The sequence below is a fragment of the Larimichthys crocea genome, chromosome XV (genome assembly GCF_000972845.2).
Source record: "Larimichthys crocea isolate SSNF chromosome XV, L_crocea_2.0, whole genome shotgun sequence".
NCBI classification, from domain to species: Eukaryota; Metazoa; Chordata; class Actinopteri; family Sciaenidae; genus Larimichthys; species Larimichthys crocea.
The window spans coordinates 6,505,551-6,523,663 of record NC_040025.1 but is presented as its reverse complement, the minus strand read 5'-3'; the positions used below and the strand labels follow the sequence as shown (position 1 = coordinate 6,523,663).

At 40.8% G+C, this 18,113-nt stretch overlaps 1 protein-coding gene across 1 annotated transcript in view; it reads left to right on the top strand.

The window, feature by feature from the left end:
- The window catches only part of skia (v-ski avian sarcoma viral oncogene homolog a), a 65,945-nt gene extending 58,670 nt beyond the window's left edge, over positions 1-7,275 (top strand). Inside the window, exons 5-7 of the mRNA XM_010751710.3 lie at positions 86-414; positions 2,145-2,375; positions 3,292-7,275. Of these exons, the coding sequence (XP_010750012.2) occupies positions 86-414; positions 2,145-2,375; positions 3,292-3,480 (749 nt within the window). The 3' untranslated portion in view covers positions 3,481-7,275. The remainder of the gene's footprint in view (positions 1-85; positions 415-2,144; positions 2,376-3,291) is intronic.
- Positions 7,276-18,113: the final 10,838 nt, after the last annotated feature.

The window sequence follows — 18,113 nt, the reverse complement described above, 5'->3', positions numbered from 1 at the left end:
CGTTATCAGCTTATTTCCACAGCCAGAGCGTTTGAGCTTTCCCACAGTCCTCACCTAGTGTCGTGTCTCTGTTCTCTCCCAACAGTCACTTCGTCCCTGTCCTCCCTGTCGTCGCCATCTTTCACTTCGTCCAGCAGCTCAGCCAAGGACTTGAGCTCGCCAGGCACCCAAGGGCCGATCTGCACTGTCACGTCAGCAGAGGCCGCTGCCCCTGCGGCAGCACCTGTCACTGCACCCGTGACCCCTCCAGAAATGGGGCTGGAGTCTGAGCTGGAGAGCCTGAGGCAGGCGCTGGACAGTGGACTCGACTCCAAAGAGTCCAAGGAGAAGTTTCTTCACGAGATCGTTAAGATGAGAGTGAAGCAAGAGGAGAAGTTGGGATCTGCCCTGCAGGCCAAACGCAGCCTCCAGCAGGTACGTAAGAACAGTATGTGTGTTGTAATATGCTTGTTGAAAGCCTACACAGAGATTTGTAGACTTTGAAATGTGTACTAACAAGTTACAAATTTGACTTGACCAGTCTGATCTGATTTAAGACACCATGTATCTTCAGAAATCCCCACATTTGAGAGAGTCAGCTTAAAAAAACACTTTTTAGGTGAATGCCAGTTGTCAGGTGTAAGTCAGTTTAATGTTGTCAGAGTTCAGAAGAGTAGCATCTTGACTTGTAATCTGACTTGGTGTGGACTTGAGACTTGGCTTGGATTTATCTTAATTTACTTGAAACCTTGCTCGTGACTTGACTTGATGACTTTGGTGGGACTTGACCTGACACCTGGGTTGGATTTGTCTCCATTAACCTCTCACTTGACATGCAGAAGCTCTGCCAAAGGAGTCAAAGTAACCTTTACATTACCTGAACTCACCTCTGTGTCATTCAAGGCCACCAACCAGTCAATTGTGCCCATGTAACTATAACGAAGCTGTGATTGTCGTTTGGCAAATAATTAAACAGCACACATTCGATTTATACAAACAATGACATGAATATGTTTCCTATGTTGCCCATGGCGACGGGCTGATATCACTGGAAAGACATTAGTATTTAGATCTCCAGCCCTGGTGATTAAGCGTCTCTATTCTCACACTGATATGCGATATTTACATAGTATATGATTGAAGTGAACTGATGTGAATGCAACATGACAACGTATTACTGAGAATGGGATTTTCCAACCCTTTGCTTGCCCATGACGACTCACCCAAACGTCACGTTCTTGAAAGCAAGACTTTTCAAAGTGAACACACCGAAGAAATTACTTGAGCTTAGGCATCGAAATGCAGAAGAGGATTAGAAGTCATTATCACTGTCCGCAGAGCTTAGCATGAGTTGGCAAGTGATAACAATGAGAGCGGATGTTGCTGCAAAGGGAAAGGCCAGACTTCCATTTTTATTTTTGGTCTTGGACGGAGAACAAAAAAAGTGCAGACGAAGGAGTCTGTGTGGGTGAGCAACAGAAAATGCAACCTGAGAAAAGAAAAGCAATCCCAGTGACAGCATTCAACTTTCACTTTGCATCAACACGAATCTAACCGTCCTACAGATCAGTGACCTTACTTTAAAACAGCCCCCTGATATAATTCCTGCTGTGTTTAGCTGAACTAACCCTGATGACACCCAGAGCGTTCTCATGTGAAGCCTCAGTAAAGTAAAGGGTGTGATGGGGATTGTTTCTTTTCACTCTTTTTGTAGGAACCAACAAAGCTCGATGACAGACATGTTTGTCCCAACTGCTAGGTTCCCATGAGTAGGCTATGGGCGTGTTACCACAACACACACACACACACACACACACACACACACTCATGCACACACACACACACTCGCTGTTTCAGTGATTCAGAGGAAGGAAACCTAACTTCTGTCAGCCCACACATTGCCCTAACCCCTGACTTGGCTCAGTGTAAACACTGACATGGACACTGCAGCCTACTGTAACAAGTCACTGATCTCCGGTGTCAACAGCTCAGAAACAAAGTCAAACAACCATGTGACAGATATATCCACTGGTATTCCCAGCAGTTGCATAAGCACCACGGGGACCAGGATGTTCTCAGTGATAGATTAAAATTCTGTGAAAAGACACTTTTCTAAGCATAAACCCCAGATAGATAAGGATAACTTCTATGACTTCTCTTCCCAGGAGTTGGAGTTCTTGCGAGTGGCCAAGAAGGAGAAGCTGCGGGAGGCGACTGAGGCAAAGCGAAACCTGAGGAAGGAAATTGAGCGTCTGCGAGCCGAAAGCGAGAAGAAGATGAAGGAAGCAAACGAGGCGCGGATCCGTTTGAAGCGGGAGCTGGAGCAGGCCCGGCAGCTGAGGGTCTGCGATAAAGGCTGCGAGGCCGGACGTCTTCGTGCAAAATACTCTGCACAGGTCAGTTAGTGCGCATGCCGACGCAGCTCCTGAAGGGGTCAGAGCTTGGCTCCAAGAAGACGTCAATTAGTCACACATTGGGCTTCCTTTGAGATAAGATGATTTTTTTTTTGATGATACATTTGAGGGACATGGTCCTGAGCTAGACAAGGCCATGCATGTAGACAGACATCAACAGTCTAATGTGATGCAAAGGAAGTCTAGACGATTGTGTCAACACCCTCAGAGTAATTGCAGTGTTTCAGAGTTTCACTGTCTCAAGTACTCTCAAGGTCAGGGGAGGAGAAGGCAACAAAAAGCCCACATTTCCTCTTCCCCAGTCAAAAATAAATGGGTGTAACCCCGAGTGCACAGACATATGATAAGTCCCCCTCTGAAAGGAAACAGGAAGAGACGTCGACTTCCCTCAGGCACCATGGGAAATGCAGATTAGACAAAACAAGAGGGAGGTTATGCTCTCCAGCTGTGTCTCCCTGCAGAGACTGCAGTCATCTTTGGAAGGCTGTCATTAAGATGGTTTAGACGTTTATGTTGCTGCAGTCTGAGCTGAGGACAAGAATGATTCAAGTTTCCAGAAGCTTTCAGCACTATCGCAGTGCTCTCAACAATAGTAATGGATCATATTCTGATCGCACAGTTGTTGCTGTTGTCAAACACACAGATCTCAAACTTTGTAGCCTTGAAATTCCTGGAAACCATTTCTACATTCACCAAAGGCAGAGGACTGGATCATTTATTTGGCAAATTCAGAAATCCACTTGACAGAAATATTAGGATGTATCTGACATCTTGTTTGACACATGCGATTACAGACAGATTAGGTAGTCCCAAATGGGTTGTAACTAGAGGAAGAAGCTTTAACAATGTGGAGACTAAGTTCTGCTGTATGACTTCAGCTGTTCTCTGTGTGTTCCAGATTGAGGACCTCCAGATGAAGCTGCAGCACGCCGAGGCCGACCGCGAGCAGCTCCGAGCCGACCTGCTGCAGGAGCGGGAGGCCAGGGAGCACCTGGAAAGGGTGGTGAAGGAGCTACAGCACCAACTCTGGCCCAAATCCACCAATGACAAGGAGGGGATGCTCAAGGACACGGCAGCTGATAACTAACCCAGCAGCCAACCTCACAGCCCAACTGCCCCTCCCCCCATCCCCACACTTCCCACGACCCCCAACATCTTCTACCCAATTCAATCCATAAAGACCCGCAGGAGTCCTGGGCCAGCCACACTGCACCACTGTCCACCACACTCGCCCTCTCAAACACAAACCTGAAAGACTGGTCCTCCGATCAGAGGCAGAGAGAAGAAAAGAGGACCTGCGTCCTCGTCCTTACCCCTGAAAAGTCAAGTCAGCGGTTTCCTTATAGAGAGACTGGAAAGGGCAAAGTACAATACTGCGACAAGGAAACATGTCTTTCTAAGACGAGCTCTGACTTGCACCTTCCGAACTCACAGAACTGAAAACTGGATCAGAAGAGTGAAAGAAAAACAAGCGTAGAGCACAGACAGAGTGTGTCTGTCTGTGTTTGCTCTGACAAGAAGACATGCTGAGACTCTCGCACAGACGTCCGTGACAAGAAACGCTGGAAGATCGTGTTATATTAGGCTTATGCAGCTGGTGAGAGGCGTTGCAGTGGTCTGGCCAGGAGGTCAGGGCTCACATTTAATCCCCCAAAAAAGTCTCCAGCACGTCCCTCGCCATGACGAAGATGGAGGATGTTGAACACATTATAAGCTATTTAAGGACTACATAGCGATATGTAAAGCAAACTTTGTTTCTCTGTGCTATTGGAGTTTGAAAATGTAAAAGATGGAATGAATTAGAAGATGAACAAAACAAGCAAATGAACTTTCCACAGTGCCACCGTGGCTTTGTCGGTATTCAGGAAGCCATTGCAGTCCACTGAGGAGAAAAGCATCAAGTTCGAAGTTCAAGTCTTTTCTTCCCGTTGTTGTTTTCTAAAATCATTTCTTTCTGCTCTCTCAGACGGTGGGCTGATATTTCTCTCTCTGGATCAAACCTTGAATTGGAAATAAAAACATGCCGTGTTAAAGTCACCTTTTTAGTGAGCACTTGTTTTGGATGATCAATAACAATGTCCAGCAGTCACCATCTCAATGTTTCTCACACACGCACACGCACACACACACACACACACATACACACACACACCGGTTGCCATATGTTATTTTAAGCATTTGGGTCAAAACCCTGAAGTCTCTGTCTTCTAAAGATAAAATCCTCCAGATGTGAGTGTGGCCTTGTTTTCTCATCTCGTAACGTTGATGTGATGGAAGGCGGCATGTTTTTACTCCAGTTGACATCATGTTTGAAATCATAGTGGGCTGGATGGGGAACCCTTGGCAAGAACCACAAAATGTTCATTTAAATTAAATTAAGGTATGTAAATATAAATATATGTTGTTGTTTTTGTTTTTGTTTTTAACTTTACAATAATGAATCGCACTTTGTCATAACAAAATACTGTTATAATGCATTGTACTCCCACTATTGTCTTCAATCTTACTTTGAAAACATCATCTTATACATGACTGCTACCATATAAATCCAGTAAGCATTTTGTTGATTATATGCATCTTGAATAAAAAAAACTGTTGTTCTGTTTTCTTAAGGCAAAGTATTGTAAATAAACAGAAAGAAAAAAAGGCTCCACCTGTTGCTTGCTGATGCAGTCTGGGATTGTTGGAAAGTTTTTTGGGCAACTCATTCTCCTGTTTTTGTAAAAGATGTCACTCGAGTACCCGGTTACAACTCCTCATGAATTTGACAGAACTCGCGTCAGTAAAGGTGAATCAATACCGGAGCCTGAAACAAACAGTAACGAGAATAAAATGTGATTTTATTCCAAAAGGCAGACGTCATGAATCTGCCCTCACATAGTGGGTACAATGCAATCAGAATGTACATTGTGTTAATGCTATTTTTCCTTTGGTTGTTGATGTTGTTTTTAACGTGGATATTTTATTGCTTGTCTCTTATGTTCACGTTTTTCAATAGATAAAACTCATATTTTTCTTTATGCATGAAATTTGAGATACATGAAGTTTGCCATACATATAGTCAGTTATTGGGCATTGATACTGTACATGTAAGGGTTTTATTGTGTTATGCAATATAAAGCAATTTGTCTTATTTAGAAGAGGAAAAGTGATTAAAAAAGCAACACACCGTTTATTGTTCTTTAAAAAAAAACAAAAAAAACTTCACACTCGCAAAAAACGAAAGACGATTAAAAAAAAAAAAAGTTTTTTTAAAATGCAATGCTGGACAACCTCAAGTGCCTGAACGAGGGCGAAAGGTTTCCAGAGTAGGAAAACTGATGATGAAGCTGTCGGGGCTGGGCCTCTCATCAACTTCCTGTTTGCAGGTTTTCAAATTAAAAGCCCCTCCCTCGCTCAGCAGCTCTGATTTAAATAAAAATATAATAAAAAAAATAAAAAAAATCAGTATTCCTAAACCAACCAGTTTACAGACTATTTTCTTTTTCGATGCAGAGAACAATTGAACAAATGCTAGATGCTTTTTTCTGAATGAGTGCTTTTTTTTCTTCATTTGAAATCAATGATATGCATGTTCAAACAATTTTTATAGAAGACCTTGAAAAGCCACTTGCTTTGGTGAATTGTTACTTTGGGTTGTATATAAAGACTTAACTGTTTATTCCCAGTCTGTTGACTTGTCCTGAGGCAGACACGTCGAGGTTAACAAAGAGGGCATTATGTTCCAAGCCCTTTTCTTATCGAACATCGCTGACGTTGTTCAGAGAACGACAGCACGTCTGCGACTTTGGCAGACCTAAAATTGGTACATTTTGTAGTTGTTTTTACACTCAAAAGAGTCAATAGCCTATGTGTAGTTTACTTTACTCATGGTTTTCTACAAAAGGAGGGAGACGGTAACAACATTGGCTCTTCACTCTCCCGCACGAAAAAGAAAAAAGCAGTTTAACAAAGTCTTGTTTTCTAAAGAATCATTTTGCTAAATAATGGACAGTCAAAGCAGCAATAACAGTCCATATTAATAGACAAATACTAGCCAGTGTGAAGATTTGAATAAGAATTTACAAATGTAAATATTTTTTTCATTTATGATATTGTATAATATATGTACATGGTGTTCCCTTTTTCAAAAAGAAATCTTTTCTTACAAATAGCTGTCTTGTTTTTTTGTTTCTGTTTTTTTGTTTTTTTTGGATTTGTGTTTTAACGGAGATGTTTCAAAAACAGTTAATGCAGTGCGTAAGAGAATATTCCCTACATAAACATGTTAATCCATTTCTTTTTTTTTTCTTTTTTTTTTTTACTGTAGAGTCTTTATATTGAATGACTTTTTTCATCACTTCATATATATTTTTAACAGTGTGTTCAGTATCAGATAGCAGGCCTACAGTATGGGCCTCACACACACACATACACATATACACACATACACACACACACAAACACAAACACACACACATGTGACTACGCCACCTTGCAGACCCCCCCTCCTCCCCTTCTCCCTCACCCCCTCCCTCCATCCTCATGTATCTTTTTTAGCCCTGTGCTGCTGCTAACTATATAAACCTTACAATTCTAGAAATATTTTTATGTAAGAGGTAAATGTAAGCTTTCCCATTTATTAATGCCACATATACAGTATGAAAAAAAGAAGCTTGGCGTATTCATCTCTCCTCTCTTGTTTCTCCTCATCTTTTCATGCCTCCCCCCTCCCTCCCCCTTCCAACAACACCCTTACCCTTCTCTCACGACACGGACTATATTGTAAAGTAAAGGACTTTATGAGATTATGTTTGAAAATAGCTATGCTTATATACTACAGTGACTGAATGTACAGTGTATAGATGCATTACCAGAAATAAAGTTGTTTGTCCAGATTGAATGACCCAGTTTCCTGTTTTTGCTGATGAACACATATCAACATTATAGTTCATAATGCTCACTAATGGAAGTCAGCTCAGCTCACTAAAATATCAACTCAAGCATTTGTTGTCCGAGGAGGAGGAGGTCTTGTCCTGCCAGGATTTCGAAATCAGAGACACGTCATCCCTTCTGCAAGAATGCTTCCCTACCTAGAGCCCAGACCCCCTAAATGGGTCACAAGAGAAATCTGAGGACCCACAAGATGCTTACAGTAACAATACTGTACTTCTGCTGTAAAAATGTTTTTGGTTCATTATTGTGAAATCCAGCCCTGTAAAAATATTCAAATGAAACAAACCAGGAGCCAAAATGTCTGTAACTGTCAGTGTGTGTAGAGATTCCTCAGCTCTCAGGTGAATTTTGCTGTTTTAAAGCGTTGTGAAAAAATAAATGGACAGACATTTCCATCAGTTGAACTGCAGCTAACAATTCAGCTTTGTGAACAAATCAAGACTTGTGCTCAAATAAAGTCAGTGGTAATAGAATCCATCCTCTGGAGACCACGAAAGGGATTCAAATGTCACGGTCAATAAATATAGAAACATCATCAAGATACTGAGATGATATGATCAGTATGATCGATATTGGCATGAACCTGATCTTTTGTTTTAATTGGTTAAATTTGGGAAATGGTCCAGTTGATCACCTCAGACATCCATCCATTATCTGAACTGCTTATCCTCATCAGGGTCATGGTGGGGCTGGAGCCTATCCTAGCTGTCTTTGGCGAGAGGTAGCATACACCCTAGACAAGCCACCAGTTCAACACAGGGCACATGACAAACAAGCATTCACACTCACATTCACACCTACATACTTATAAACATGTAAACCAAATAGTACTGTAGTACTGTACTGTAAAATGTACCATTCTAGGAAAATACAAGTGTCAGATTGGGACTCTAGCGATACAATAATATATAAGAAATAATATATTTACCTGCTATGATGTTTGTGGGGCACAAGTTATGATCTGGACCTAAGGATGGTTATATAAACCTAGAAGGATGGTTATATAAACATATAATATATATTCAATATTTACTTTAAATGGCTGCTTCAGCAATTATTATTATAGTATTGCAATAAAGTTGGGGGACTTGCAATCATATCTATAAAGAACAGGGATGGAATAGTGGAGCACAGAAGACAGACTAGAAAATTTCTAAAGAAATTTTGAGTGTGCCTGACTCTGGCCCCATCGTGCCCATACATTATTATTGACACTGCTCAGCAAGTACAGTAGTAATACAACAAGCTGTGTCATCATTGCATTTCAGGCATAAATTGAATGTACTTTTATTTTGAAAGACTTTTTATTTTGTTTGTCATGTACTTAACAAGAAGAATATGCTGCAGGCGCTGTTTTCCATTCCCACCTACATCCCCTTGAACTGCTATATGGACAGTGTGTGTGTGTGTGTGTGTGTGTGTGTGTGTGTGTGTGTCTGTCTGTCTGTCTGTCTGCCTTTCTGTGAGAGAGAAGGATAAAATGGCAGACATTCAAACTGTATTATTGACAGTCACTGATATTAGACAGAGACTTCAGTGAAGTTAATCACACACAGGCTCGTGAGTTTCTGCCCAGTAACCAGCTCCCTTGCAGTCCACCAATCAGAGCAGAGCAATTAACCGCAGCAGTGCGTCTGCCAGGAACTCCTGAGAGACAGAGAAAATCTTAAAATTAACCCCCTTGAACTAGTGGCCAAATCTGCCAAATCGTAGGTCGTATCAAACTACCAAAATGACCGTCGGCATCCTCATCATCCTGACCATGTCCATGCCGAATTTCAGTGGCTAAAGTTTAAAAATGTGACCTGGAAAAGAACAGGTCAGCCATGCTCCTTTGGGAAATTTCTCCTCTCCAATTTACATGGGAGTAGATGGGGCTGTCGGTGGGTGACCCTGGCACATCAGTGCATTTCATGCCAAAACTATAAATCTGACAACTTCAGCAGGTTTATGTGAGTGAGAATACAAATTTTGCTACAAAGTGATGTTAAAATTATTTCTGTAGAGTGAAAATTTGTGGCCACAACAGCAGTTTACAAATGTATTTTTCGACAGATTTTTCTCTCCCTCTCCACTTTAGTGATGATGTCACCCACTCTAGACTCCCCTGTAACTCTGGGGGGAAATTTTGGCACGTTTTTGCAGAATATTTCAAAAACTGTTTTGCGAAATGGTCGTTTTGATGATACCTTTTTTGTAAATGTGCAACCAAAACTGTGGGAGTGTGCCGAAAAATGACAAGACAAGAAATATAAGAATTATAAAAATAAGCTTTGGGAATAATATATAGTTTATAATATACACTAAATAACAAATAACACAGGTTTTCTGCTGTGGTCCATGAGCTCAAACTCGCAATGATGGTAACAGGGTTATTTTCCTCCTTCAGAGCCACAGAAGACATTATACAACTGCTTCACCTGTCTTAGTATCAGACATGAGTACTGATGTGTTAAAGGTCCAGTGTGTAAGATTTGGGAGTATTTTTATTAGCAGGACTGGAGTACAATATTTATTTGTATGTTTTCATTATTGTATAGTTTAAAATTATAATCGTTGTGTTTTCTCTGTCCTAAAATGAGCCCTTTATATCTACAAAGAGAGCAAATCTTTCCATGGAGTCCACCGTGTTGAACCTCCATTTTTCTACAGTAGCCCAGAGCAGACAAACCAAACACTGATTTAGATATAGCCTTTGGCTTTTTTTTAAAAAAAAAATGAAAAATTTAAATCTTTCCTACATGCCTGGAAGAAGAGACTGAGGCGTGTGAGAGTATTCATTTGGTTGCAATCCGCAACTTCACCGCTAGGTGCCACTAAATCCTACACACTGGACCTTTAAATGGATAATGTGTATAAAATCAGCAGATTGCACCTTTAATATAACTGTTTTGGTAATGCTGTAGAACATGGGGTGAGGACCGGGTCCCACAGTGTAGACGATGAGTGACATAAATCATGCAGATAATAATAAAACAAACAAATGTGTATGTGCCGTGTGCTCATCATGAGCCAGCTCAGGATTGATTATTACAAACAATAAAACTTCATTCCTTCATTAACTGCATGTGTGTAACTTTACTCATGATTAGAGGAGATTCTGAACATACAAAGACGACTGCTGTGAGACTTTCTGGTTCTGAGGCTCGGAGCACTTATGAGCTGAAAAGACAAAGCAAAAAATCTCAAAACAAGTTGGTTTCAGCCTCACAGCTTGAATCCCTAATTACAGCATTGAGATAATAAAAAAAAAACAGCAGTAAAAGCAGCTGCACACACACTGAGACAAAGACAAAAGACAGAAGAAGACGACATCAAATGTGTAATGTCAGAATACAGAGACGATAAAAAATGAAATCCATCCAACCGCTCCCAGACACATGCAGCCCAGAGGCCACTTTTCAGTGCACCAAAACAACACTAAACATTCTTCTTGTTTCACCCTCTCATCCGGTTTATGTACACAGATATGGTTTAGGGCAGCTGCTGGAGAAACCTCCGTAATTACTGTAAAAACCTTAAAAAGGAAAAGATGAGGTTCAAACACTTAACTAGGAAGGAATGTACACCAGGTCTGAAGTTAACACCCACTCAGCCTGACTGCATTTGATGTAAACATTCATTAGTGTGTACACACACAACCGCGTGCACATGTGCACAGTATATGTTGACTGTAGGCTTGACAGCATCAAGTGCAAAGAGAAGCAGCTGATGGAGGAGTGAAGCTTGTTTCTGGTTTGCTTTATAGCAAACCTGCAGCCTGTCTGAAAGACAAATTAAAGACCTTGAGATGGTACCTTAAATTTAATTCTACCAAAATAAAGACAAAGGAAGCTGGCAGAGACTCTGCTTTTATGTATTTGCAAACTATAAATTAAAAAAAAAAAGAAGATGCTAGATAACAGCAGGGACTAAACCCACAGAAACATTTGCTCCATTCAGACAGGATCTGAAAGCTAAACTTTAGCTCGTGGGCTAACATGCTCACAATGGAAATGTTCATATTTAGCAGTACAGCTGAGTACACTAATGAACTGAAGGTGGAGTGGTGATTGCACGCATGGTGCCCAGTTGCCCTCTCAAATGCCCCTATGGTGGATAACACATGATAATGTGCCCTCTTGGGTGCCTCCCAGTGGACAAAGGATGATCAAATTGTTCCCTTTGTGTTTAAATTCAGAGGTGCAATAAACACATAATGTAACATTTTAACCTTATTTGCCCCTGCCCCTCAGACAGCCTGCTGGCTGAGTGGATATTTCCTCACAGACCAAAGTACTGGACCCATTAGAGAGAAAAGGCCAGGTGATCGGCAAAGTCATAACAATATGAGGAGGACACTAATGTTTCTCATTCTAAAAGGATTAATATTTGTTGAGACCTTTCAAAAAAGGTTTTCACATACTAAAGCAGACCTCTCATTCCAAACCGAAGATATCAAATCTCATGGCTCTATGAGAAAAGTCAGGGGATTCATTATATTGTCAGGAATGATCTGCTGCCATCAAGGTTAAGTGCAACAATCAGTGTACTGACGGTTATTTAGAGTTCTACAGGAGCCTAAGCTGGATCTGAAAGCCAGCCTGTACCCTCATTGTTTAAGATCTGCCCCGACTGAACCTGACTGCAACTGACAAATCTGACACCCAAAGCTATATTTATCCATTAGCCAGGCTAATTCGGTGTATTGGATACACTGTTTCTTTTCCCTTTCTGCCTGGACATTCTATATCTACTGCAAGAAATGACATGACTGGATGCAGACAACTGGCGCAGTCAGAGAAAAGGAGACTTATTTAGACATTACATTTAAAATAATCACACCCAAACTTTTAACTGATACCTCATGCAACAGAACGGCCTCAAACACAATACATTGTTTGAGTCAGAGCAGAGTTCTAATGTATGTGATAGATGTAGCTGTGGTGTCATTTTTACTGGCTGTCATATCATATGTTAGCTCAGTTTGTTAGCTGGGCTGCCCGGACTGTGAGCTCACAAATACACGGGTATTTCGGCCAACCCGGGAAGAAGAGGTTTTCAGACCCGGGCCACAGAGGGGAATGCTGATGGGAGGTGGAGCTGGTGTTGTTTAGAACCAGAGCTAGGCAAGTGGTCAATGTAAACGGACTCAGCAGCCCAATGGCAGAGGACATAAGACCAAAGAGGATGTTGACAGAAAAGAAAAGGAGCCAGTGACCAAGCAAGAAGCCACCAGACAAGAGTAAATCTGGGATTGGTTGGTGAAATAAAAGGCTGAAAGACAGACGCCGAGCTGGGCTGACTGCTGTTGGACTAGTCAGTAATATTAGCTGGCTGCTATGTTGTGTTGTTGACCCTGCTTGATATTTAGCAAAGTTGTTCACTCACTAGGTTTTAATCATACTCAAATCTTTTCAATCTGCTGTCAAAGATGACTGAACGTTCGGGAAAATAGGTGTTGCTTGGGTTGGGATAGTTTTATAGTCTTCTGTTTTAATATAATAAAAAGCAACATATAATATCCAGTCCAAAAATATGATAAGATAGATCATGGGGCAGCTGTGGCGCAGGAGGTAGAGCAGGTCGAGCACTAATCAGATGATTTGCGATTCAATCCCTGGCTCCTCCACAGTGAACCCCGAACAGCTCCCGAATGGCTCCCATAAATGGTTGGCTCCCAAAAACTGATTGATTGATGGCCAAGTGCAAGCAATGGCAGTCAATGCCTGTGTGAATGGATGAATGAGATATGCAGTGTAGTCTTAGCATCTAGTCAGTGCTTCGGCAAACATTTAATGTACATTCATAATGATCTCTGATCCTCCTAAAGAACATGTGCAGATGTCCTTTAAAATGAATGGGTATGAGTAAGGATAAAATCACTGACCTGAAAAATGTACAACTAAACGTCACCAGTAAAACTCAAATGCAGTTTTATAATGGAAATGTTTTTCAGTACAGTGAGTGAGCAGACACTAGGCTGGTTGGAGGCAGCTCTCCGGCTGCTGCTGTGGCCCACATCGTCAGTGTGGTGTGGGCCGGGATGTCAGACAGCTCTCAGCTCCTTTAAACCAGCAGCAGCACCACACAGGGATATTGACTGACCCAATTACAGCAGTCACATGAGGAAGAACGCCCCACAGTTAGCTCATTATTAGTCTCTGGAGTCTCTCTGCAGCTCTCTCAGTCTCCGTGTCTCCTGCTGTTTTATAATGTACCGTCAATTACTAAGTCATGTTTAATTCATTTTCTACATTTTGAGGGTGTTTTTTATGAATGGTGGGACAGACATGTTCAGATATGGTGGCGTGTTTACAGGACAGCAAGTTTTGAAGCTACAGTCCAATCCAATAAATGCTAAATGGCCTCCATGTTTTCCATGGAGCTGAATCAACACCTCATTAACACTGGCTCAGAAAAACATTAAAAACAGACTTAACAGAAAAAGCAGAAGGGTTCTGGATTAGCCAGCTTTAAATCAAATCAAATCAATTTTATTTGTATAGCCCAAAGTCACAAAGTACATTTACCTCGTAGGGCTTTACAATCTGTACAGGGAGTGACACCCTCTGTCCTTAGACATTGGGTTCGAGTGTGGAAAAACCTACCCACAAAAAACCCTTTAACAGGGAAAAAAGGTGGAAGAAACCTCAGGAAGAGCCACAGAGGAGGGATCCCTCTCCCAGGACGGACAGACGTGCAATAGATGTCACAGGACAAATCAACACAAACATATTGTACAATTACTACATTATTATGTAGAACTTTACTGATATTGTGCATTATCCAAATGATTTTCTAGCATCATAGTTGGATTCATGTATAATTACAGTAGTAATAGAGATACTGACAAACTGCCTGGATGGATTATACCTTTGTGTATTATGTCGGAAATCAATGAGCATGACTGCTTTGTAACAATGTTGTATTCAGTTCAATTCAGTTAAATTTGATTTATATAGCGGCATATCATAACAAAAGTTATCTCATGACTCTTTTCATACAGAGCAGGTCTAGACCGTACTCTTTATACTATTATCTACAGAGACCAACAGTTCCACCATGAGCAAGCTCTTGGCGACACTGGCAGGGTAAAACCTTCTTTAAGGTGCAGAAACCTCAAACTGATCCACGCTCATGGTGGGTGGACATCTGCTGCGAGCGGATTGTTTTTCATCGATTTTTTTCCAACAATATGATGAAATACTTTATTTATTGTAAATACACTCTTTTCTCCACATTAGGCATAACAAAAAATCAGGTCTGGTTATTTTATTCATTGTCTGTTTCACGCTTGGTTTTCTATATCTGATATCTATCAGCTGTCTTTTTCCATTTGACTATTGTTCAGTAAGACCTGGACTTTGATAAAGTTGTATGGTTTGCTGTATGATTTCATCTTTGTTAATGTGTTGAAGGACAATGACCAAAAAACAAAAATGGGTTTGGGGCTGCAGATTTTTTTAAATGGTGGCTCCAATAAAATTCTGTGAGTACTTGCCCCATCAGAAATGTTCAGTGCTGCAAACCCCACCACCCAAGTTCCTGGACTTTTGTAAAGTACAGGAGTACGGGTAGTGAGCAGGGGGTAAACAATGACCCTGCAACTTCATTTAGACCTTGCAGTGAAAACGTAGCCTCTTCCCTCTCCCAGGGAAATTGTGTGTTATGTTGAACTGCCATGTTTTTACAGTAGCCCTAAATGGCTCTAAATAGGGCCATTAGCCTTCTTTTCATCATTTCACAGTCACTGTAGTTTTCTCCTTCACACTGGTCCTTTAATTGTCACTCAGGTGCTAATGTAATGTAACAGCAGGTGCAGTGATGATAGATGAACAGTTAAAGTTATGTGTTAGAGTGAAGCTTTTCACATGTATGAAAGCAGAAACACACACACCATTCACATGCTCTCATCCCAATGTCTCTGCCTCACATGTTATTATGTGAGGCAGAGACAGTGAGTATTATTATTTCAGTAATTCACTGGGTTATTTTTTGTTGGTTTCCTGTTAACAAAATGAACATTGGAGCTGAAGGATATTTACCTTATAGCACATATATTTTTGTTGTCATTGCAGTGAAAGCCTGCTCACCCTTCATCACTCCTTGTCACCAGTGTCAAGGCCTGTCTATGACTCCCTGGGGACGATCTCCAAATGGCTGCAGTTTATAGGCTTTCACCCTGTAAATGGATTTCATCGACAGGGTCAAGATCTTTGCATTGCGACATTTGCATTTTTCTCTCATAAATGGGATCATGTGTAAAAAGGGTACATTTGGAAAAAGATTTCTTCATTGCATGGTAAAATCACAAAAAAGTGACCACCTGAGTAAATCCCCTAACATCCTGGAGAACCAGTGCCTCCCGCACAGAAGATAGGTCTATGGCAACAACTTTAGGCTGCACGATGACAACGCAAGAGCACGTAGGGCAGCTGCATTGAGAGTGGGACGCCCTGCCTATTGACGACATCAACAAGCTTGTGGACAGTATGTCAAGATGTCTTAATGCATCGATCCATGTCAGGGGTGGCCATATTCAATATTAGTGACTGAGTGACATATTGGACATTCATATGTATAAAATACTCTCAAATATGTGTTGACCAAGGTTGAAAAATTGAAACAAAACTTAAATCTAATAGTAATAACGTTATAGGCAAGAATGTATTTGTTTTAATTCATTCATTTATTTTCATATTCACCTATTGCTGTATGGTTCACTGCTTTTGGAGAAGAAGACAGAAGGACCAGCAAAGGAAGCTAAGTACTCCTGTGGATGGGGCAGCAACAATTTTTAAGAAGCTCATATAACCCCACTTCAAAAAACCCAGACTAACCCTTTAAGTTCACAGCCAGCCACCAAAACCCCAAAACACCAAACAGCTGCAGACAAGAAAAGAAAGAAGCTGAAAAACATCTTTCACAGTTTTATCTATCTTTTTTATTTGTTATAATCACGTTTAGTTTAGTTTATCAGAATTTAGATTTTCATTTGGAGGAAAGTGAGCACATAGGAAAAGTTAAATAGAAAGACTATTGCTGTGTTGTTTGGGTACTTCTGTTGGTACACTTCTATGTAATGACTCTGTGAATACCAAGTACTGCCTCAGGTAGTGTGGGGTATTGTTGAATCAGAATTTCTTCAGAAACTTCAGAATTTCAAGTATTAGCGTCCACACAGAAGTGCAGGAACTGAGACACAGCATGTAGTGAGCACAGTAGATCTATAAAGCAGGATGTCATCAGTAAACTGTGATGGATGTTGTTAACAGTTTGGATAATGATGATGTGAGTCTAATGTTATTATTGCTGAGAGAAATGAGGGCCACAACTATGACAGTAATGGAAGTATGGTCAAAATTTTAACAAACACATTAAGACAAATAATTCTGAGCCAAGACCAGGAGAATGGATCACATTAGTCCAGCTGTTCCTGTTTCTTTTCTGTCAAAAATCTGATTTTAACACGATTGTTTTATAAAGCTCTGAATGGTTTTGGTCAAACTACATACACACATATACACATGCGCTTGCTTTGGCAGAAAGGCCACATTCAGCCGGTGCAGGTCATTGGCCTCTAGGCAGGTTCAATATTTATGGGTCGCTGCAACATTTTACTGTCTCAGCTTGACAAAAATGATCAGCATCTCAGGCACTCTGCCTGTCAATCCAGCTGCTCTGCACATCACATCAGATGCCATCGCAGTCAACCCTGCAGGATGTCACTGTGATGAGCTGCCAGGATGTCACTGAGAGATGGCTAATAAGATGGGTTTCCCCAGCCAAGGATAAATCACTCTGGATCCAGAACCGAAGCAGGGATGGACGGCTGGATGGATATGTAAATGCTCTGAATTCTAATACAGTTTTGCTTGTTTGTCCTACAGTGAAATTCAACAGTGGGAACAGCTGAAATCCTGATTAATATGAGATTATTGGATGTTGTTGTGTATTACTGTGCATCCTTCACTGTGTTTTCGGAAGCCAGCAGTCTCACCAGCCATCTTGTAGATTTAACAGAATGAATGGAGGAAGGAGGGCATAAAAATAACACTCGCACAGTACACAGTACAGTACACTTTAAATTGTAAAACTGCAGGAACTTTTTTACAACCTATAAAAACAGATTTCTGAGCAAATGGAGGCAGCGGGAAAAAGGTGTTTAATTTGATATGAACACGTTAGGAAAGAGTTTTATTAAACATCAGATGCCAATTCATTTGGAGTCACTTGATGAATGTAAGTCAAATATTCATTATGTTCTCTCTTTTAGCTCTGCTTTTGATCTCCACCAACTCCTGAAGGAAATATGTGTCTCCTTAGCTGCTAAATGCACCATATGTTCACTAGTTTGTCTGTAACTGTGTCTGCCTGCTGGGGTTGTTAGCGTTTTTTCCCACAGCTGTCTGATATGTTAAATTTCATTATGAGGGCAATGAGACATTGTTGTTATAAAAGTACTAGTTAAAAGTAGATCAATGGTCTCAAAATGATCATACTAGACATATCTGCTGAGTATTTACTCAGAGAATTATTTACAAATTTGCCAGTGGCAACTAAAACCAGATAAAAGTTTTTATGTTATGTTTCGTCAACACTTTTTAATGTTAGTGAAAGATCTTTGTTAAAGTTGAAGTAAAATATGTGACAGAACTTATTCCTGACCTTGGAGACAGAAGTTGACCAACCTCAACTCAACCCAATCTCCACTTGTTCTCTAAAGCCTTTGACAGAAGTCTTAATCAGTACGTTTGCTCAGATCCTAATGGAATTGTAGATGCTTAAAGTACTTTTAGGAAA